Source organism: Limulus polyphemus, unplaced genomic scaffold (genome assembly GCF_000517525.1).
Source record: "Limulus polyphemus unplaced genomic scaffold, Limulus_polyphemus-2.1.2 Scaffold1759, whole genome shotgun sequence".
NCBI classification, from domain to species: domain Eukaryota; kingdom Metazoa; phylum Arthropoda; class Merostomata; order Xiphosura; family Limulidae; genus Limulus; species Limulus polyphemus.
Window position 1 is genome coordinate 176,063 of NW_013667369.1, and position 7,244 is coordinate 183,306.

General features: G+C 32.3%; 1 protein-coding gene across 7 annotated transcripts in view; it reads left to right on the forward strand.

Moving 5' to 3' along the window:
- LOC106464850 overlaps nt 1-7,244 on the forward strand; it is a 35,077-nt gene that overhangs the window by 9,548 nt on the left and 18,285 nt on the right. For all 7 annotated transcript variants that reach the window (XR_002611844.1, XR_002611840.1, XR_002611841.1 and 4 more), the window contains exons 2-3: nt 538-665; nt 6,637-6,768. Coding sequence is in view for 1 of the 7 variants with exons in the window: in XM_013925007.2 (XP_013780461.2) it covers nt 538-665; nt 6,637-6,768 (260 nt within the window). In the remaining 6 variants the exon portion in view is untranslated. The remainder of the gene's footprint in view (nt 1-537; nt 666-6,636; nt 6,769-7,244) is intronic.

Consider the following 7,244-nt stretch of genomic DNA (forward strand, 5'->3'; position numbering starts at 1 on the left):
GTATGTGGTTATTGTTCGGAACGAACAATATTAAGGAGGGGCAGTGTTGCGTCATCGAGATCACGTGACTATTCTCACGCCCTCTACTTTCTAGAACTATCCTGTACTTTGGCAAATGCTCTAGCATTTACTAGATATAGGGTAGGCTGGTATATAAAAGAGGGTGACAACGTGACGGATAATGTGTGTGTGTAGACAGTGAGTAATTGATCTACAGTCAGAGAGTATTATTGAGCATGTTCGTTGTTATAGCGTTTGTTTTAGCACGTTTGTTGAAATTAAGTGTATCATAAAGTTATATTCGGAAAGAATAAACCAGTTTTATTAAGTAAGGACTTGTGTCGCTAAAGTTTCGTAGGAACGAAGTTACCGAAAGTTAATTAACAAACGAAGACGTAACAGTATAAAAAATTGTAGTCCTGTTTTATTTATATTTTAAAATTTATATATTTTTAGTATAAAGTTTTAGTCAGAATATTTAAATTTAAGTGGTATTGGAAAGAGCCATACATTTATCTTCATTTTGTTTCCAAATAGACATTAAGATGAATGTATCTTCAGTGGTACAGAAAAATTCATTCAAAACTGAGCAAGTTCTACCATGCTCTAGTTCAAGTAAGCACCGCAAGTTTCCTTCAACAAAAGTGAAATACAAAAATGAGGTGGTAAGTTCAATCTTTATAATCCATATTGTGCAAGATTATACTTATGTCAAAAACATGTTAAGAGATTAGTCACTTCTGCATTTGGAGTTTCTTTGACACATTGCAGAATGCCATACAAGTAAGACAAGTACATGAAATATAAAACATATTAAAGTACATTTGTTTGAATTAGCCAATAGAGAAGGGATCAGTGAAATGCTTTGAGCAACATTTTATAAAGAAAAAATAATTACTAATTGTTTATAAAATACAACCTTTACAATTTACTTAATATGATGTTTTAAAGCTAGTCACACATCTAAAATAGTAATTAATTTTTGATAGAATGTGCTTCAGATACATGTGTTTACCCTTATTTGATTTTTAATCTATTAATCAGTTTTTTCTTCTTTATTAAAGGTATAGTTTGAATAGCTCCTATATGGTACCATACCAATTCTTATCTGTAATTATTAGTTTGTTTTACACGGTACATTTTAGAATAAGATAATAACTGATTTGGTAATAGAATTTCAGTTTCTTTAAATGCTTTTCTCAGAATATGGTTTTTCTAAGAATGGACATTTTTGTATATTATATACCTCAAGAGAATAGTTTTACACAGATTGAAAAAAAAATGAAAGAAGTATATAAAATTTACAAAAATAATTTTTTTTATTTCTTCTAGTTTTGTTCATTTTATTTAGTTAAGTGTATGTTAAAGTCTGACTTATTATATGGGTAATATTAACTTTTTATTTTATTTAACATGATTATGTAAATACAGCATTTTTTGCATAATTAACATATGACCACATAATCAGTAGTTAACTACATAATCATTGCATAATTAAGATTTGAATTCGATATGGTACATTACCTCTTCTCACATAAATAGCTATTCTCATTCCGTGCTGCCCTCTGAATGCAAAACCTTTTTCTTCATGCCACAAGCCTTGAAACTCCCAGCCATTTGGAATTGACTAATTCCAATGCATTTCACAAGCAAATTATCATGCAAAAACCCTCTACCAATAAGAGTGTGACACACTCTCTTGATGCATGTCACTCCCTCTATTCAATTCTGCTGAACAGTCATTTTGGCAGTACTTGAGTCAAGATGTTTTTTGTTTTGGAATTTCATCATTATTTTTTTTTTTATCTTTACATTCTTGAAGAATTTTTCAGTACTTAGTTTTCTTACCTTCTCCAGATATTATGGTTCATGTTGAGAAATTTGCTTCACAATTGGTTGAAAGTGCCGACATGCCTCACCTTTCATGAGTTACGGATCAGTTTGCATTAGCTTACCATCAGGCTGACTGTCTGTTTCTCGACTTTCAGCAGTTGGGGTCAATTTTACCTGTGTGGTGGCAGTCCTTGATTTTTCCTGTCCATTTATCCCATGCCCAGTTTTCCGACCTTTGTCTTACCCTTACTTCTCTTCTATGGTATTGTTACGACAGTGGAGGTCACGTGACGCCAGTAACACGTCATATTCTCGAAGCTTCATGAATCCTCGGGAGTTTACTAGATGTACGGTATTCTTTTATATAAGATGACCAAGAAGTGACGGCAACACTGTAATTCGTAATTGACAGTTAAGTCGAGCACGTGAGGCAATCGTTGTGAATTATAGCGTTTGTTATAGCGCGACTGTGGAAATTAAATGTATTGCAAAGTTGTATTTAGAAAGAATAAACCAGTTTTATTTAAGAAAAGACTTATATCGATAAAGTTTCTTCGGAAAGAATTTTTACGAAAAATTAACTAACGACCGGAGGTGTAACAGTATTTATCTACTATCCATCTCCTGTCCAAGGCGATCCATAGAGATTCTGAGGGATTTTCGAGGAAAAACGTCTCTCTAATTACCTCTACGTTGGGTCGTTTGTTGTCCTTGGCTCTTGCTTTACACACATGGTTTCTCTGTTGTTGGGATCTCCTGGGTTGAGATGCAGCCTTGTCCCAGGTTAATTTACTGCCCTCCTATCTGAGGGATATTAGGGTTCATGTTGAGAAATTTGCTTCACAATTGGTTGAAGGTGCCGACATGCCTCACCTCCCATGAACTACGGGAACTGTCTGTTTCTCGACTCTCATCAGTTGGGGTCAATTTTACCTGTGTGGTGGCAGTCCTTGATTTTCCTGTCCATTTATCCCATGCCCAGTTTTCCCGCCTTTGTCTTACCCTTACTTCTCTTCTATGGTATTTATCTACTACATTTATCCCATGCCCAGTTTTCCCACCTTTGTCTTACCCTTACTTCTCTTCTATGGTATTTATCTACTACATTTATCCCATGCCCAGTTTTCCCACCTTTGTCTTACCCTTACTTCTCTTCTATGGTATTTATCTACTATCCATCTCCTGTCCAAGGCGATCCACAGAGATCCTGAGGGATTTTCGAGGAAAAATGTCTCTCTAATTACCTCTAGGTTGGGTCATTTTTGTCCTTGGCTCTTGCTTTACACACATGGTTTCTCTGTTGTTGGGATCTCCTGGGTTGAGATGCAGCCTTGTCCCAGGTTCATTTACTTCCCCCTTTTATCTGAGGGATTTACGAATGGGTTCTTTTCTTCAGCAGTATGTTTTCAGTCATGTACCTGAGACTTTGGAATCATGTGTGGAGTCTGTACATCAACACACTACCCACTAGTTTTTTGAAGAAATCTCATTCTAGTTGTTTTTATTGTTCACAGTGTTTTGGGCCAGTGTGATATTTTCACATTTATTAAGTAAGTTATTAAGTAGGTCAGCCTTATAACAGGAGGATTGGCAGGATATGTTACAAGGTAATACTCAATTTAGCTAAAACTGAGTTTTAACATTGAAATAAACAGACTGGACCCGATGTGTAACACACAATGAAAATACTATTAATTCAAAGACAAACACGGTGTGTGTACTTTCTTCTGGATGCTGGATGGCTGCATCTTGCTGGATTAATGAATTAATTAGACTGGCTTTCTTTTCTTGAAATGTGTTCTTGCTAAACAATTCACTTTGGATCAAGAACAAGAATATTTAAATCTAGTGTTTCTTTTTAACAGGAAACATTTAACCATAACAACGAGTTCAACCCCTGTGGCTGGTCATTCTCATTCAAACATGGGGGAGACTGTAATCTCAAGATATCACCTGACATACCATTGTAAGACACTGCTTTACAACTTTATAAACAGAGTTTAGCATTACAGCTATTCCTGCCAAGGGCAGAATAGGTGTGGCCACAATATAATAGCAAGGAACAAATGTAGCTAAAATGACTTCAGACCACATATTATGCTAAAATGTATTAAACTTCTACATTAGAATAAGAACGTATAAAATGCATGGCATGCTTACATATCACACTTTTCCTTCTATTTCTGTTTAAGACTTGTCTTCAAGCCACTAATTAAGTTTAAACTAGTGCTCTGATCAAGGAATACATATATTTTCTTTTGTCCCTATAAACATATGCAACATGGACAACACAACCCATCAATACAGTCAACATGGGCATGTCATGACTTTTTAGAGATACATTCAAAATTGAATTAATCTACTTTATTATCATTGCATACAAATAAACTTGACATCAAAATATAGTTAATAAATCAATGTTTAATGTTATATATGATTTAAGTTCTTAATTTCATAAGGAAATATTTAAAAAAATCCTCAATCTCTTCTAGTATGAGAATTGTGACATTTTTTCTAGGTCTTCCCTCTTCTCTAACTTATTTATCAACCCTCTGAGAAGTAAGGAATTTCATGTAAATTACTCATTATAATATAGATATTACTTAAGCAAAACATAATTATAGCCTTCAATCTTATTTGTCTGTGGAGTCATAAACTAGAAAATTAGACCCACTTGCTGTGCCTACTTGTCACATCTCATCTTTCACAAATTGCGAATAGTTCTCTGATGCTTAATGCTATATTACTTGTAACTAATACAAAGCCAAAGTTTTAATCAATCAAATGCATAGTATATTATAGTGTTTTCTGTACAAGGCACTGTTTAATTTGTTGTTCAGTTTCAAGTTTATTCTCATGAGAACCATACTATTAGTATAGCCCCCAAGTGGCACAGTTGTATGTCTGTGGACTTCCAATGCTAGAAACCGGGTTTCGATACCTGTGGTGTGCAGAGCACAAATATCCCATTGTGTAGCTTTATGTTTAACTACAAACACGCAAAACCGTTAGTATAAATAAGTAGGCTTAACTTTTGTCAATAGAATAAACAAAGAAGACACAGGTAAGTACTATATTTCTTGTTTTTCATGCGTTTTCTTTATTTACTATTATAAAAGTGATTGAAATGTAAAAATTCGAAATTTATTAGGTTATATAAAGTTAGATCAGGTGAGATAATGAAAAATAATGATAATAATAAAAATTCTTTACAAGGTATGCTTGCAAGCAGTTTGTGTGTTACATAATTCGTTAGTAACATAAGCTACATGGTTACTAAGTGATTTACAACTTCTGTGGTAGGATTATTTATTAGACATTGTTCAAAGGGCAATAAAATAATAAATTTAAGTAGAAACAGATGTATACTGTTATGAGCTTTAAGCTGTTTAGGATAAACATCTGTAATTTTCTGTTACAATTTGAAATCATTCTAGAAAGAAAAAAGGGTAATTTAGATTTATTTTGTATCTTTGTATGTTGTTAGGAGGTCAGTCAAATTGACTGAATGTGTATGTAGTTAGAGTAAAGAAAATAATACATAAAATATAAAGTTTTACTGAAAAAACAATATTTATTTAGGAGGTTTTAGAGATTATGCAAATGAAATATTTTAAATGAAGAAAAGTATTTTTAATCTCAACATAAAAATCACTTTGCACTTGGAGAAGTCAACACTTTGACTATATATGTTCATGGAGAAATTATAGTAAAACTTCTGATTTTTTGTGTACAATACACTTGTAATGTTTGCTGAAAGCTTGCTAGATTTCATGAAGATACACAGCACTTATTAAAAGCTATAGTGCACAAACTATGATGGTCACTTTGGGGTCATGAACTCAGTCGATTCAGCCGAGCTCATAGTGAAAGTGTTAATCAAAAACTATTATTCAAAAATCAAACCCTCTGACAATTAAATAACAAATAAAATAACAAGCAAATTTCAGTATTATATCAGAAGATGTAACTTAGAAACACACTGAAAATATTAAAAAAAAAAACCTTAGATAGGGGTTTTCTACATAATTCAGGTTATTTTGAGCTTTTTAGTTGGAGATTTTAGCTTTATAGACCCCTTCCTTACACTTATGGTCAGCTCAATATAACAAGAAAGCATTTTGGGTATTTTAAATGAACCATTTTACCTTTTTTAATTTTTTTTTCTATTCCATTTTTCCATGTCCAGTTATTCTTTTAGACAGTGTGTGTATATATATCCATAATGTTTTAGTTTAGTGTTTAAAAGCTTATAATGAACTAACATTGAGAAACAGTTTCTAATAGATGAAAACACATGTAATATTTATAAAATTTAGTGTACCTGCAGTATTTCTTTCTTGTTGTTGTATCAACTATAATAGTAGTGGTAGTATAAATGTTTTTCATACAAATTCTTGGTGAGAAAAAGCAAGAGTACTAGTGAACTGCAACAAAAGTTGAATTGAGCTTTTTAGAGTTTTTCTGCAACTAGAGGCTAGTGAGGAGATATTACCAGTCTTCCAAACAGCAATATCCCATTAATAGCATGAAATTGGGTGATTATGATGGTAGTGATACTGTTTGCCTGACTTCTGAGCTGGTGATCACATATGACATACTTGGGTATTTGATAATGAAATGTTTCAAATACAGTTAAAAAATCAAACTTCTATTAGTGTATCAACAAAATATGATATTATGCCAAAAACTCCCACTTCAACATTTAGATGTTTTGTCTGTATATCTTTTAATTATTCATATGTGAACAAAATTCACAGTTTTAACAAAGTATCTTATAAAAAAAAAATTGTTTGTAAATAGATAAATCAGATAGACCAGTTAATTTGCCAGCAAACTTCATCAGTATCAGCATTAAGGTTGTCGGCCCTATTCAGCCAGTCAACTACCTATTGTACAATGAAATCAACAGTAAATTTCTTGACCCACAATGAGGTAAGTAAAAATGTATTTGAATAATTAACATAACTTAATTGTTGTAAGTATGTTTGTCTTTGAAATTGTTTTTATTTATTTGCATTATATACCTTTTATGTGCATATATATGATGATTCAGAAGTTTAGATGGCAAATAATTCAGAATAACAGAGATACAGGAAAATAATTATTCCTGCACAACACAAGTTCAGGACTGTTAAGTGAAAAATAAATTGAACACAGACAATAAAGGAAAACAAGAAAATAATTTTTTTTTACCACAAATACAGCGTCTTTTATCTAAACTGGCCAAGTTTTGTGTTCTCTGGCTGCTAGGGTTGACAAGAGAAACAAAATGTAGAGCATTCAAGAGCAATTAATATTAACTTCTGATCAAAGCAAGCTACCTACATAAATTGAACTATATATATATATATATATATATATATATATACGTACTACGTAGTGTAGTAGATATAAGTAATTAATAATTA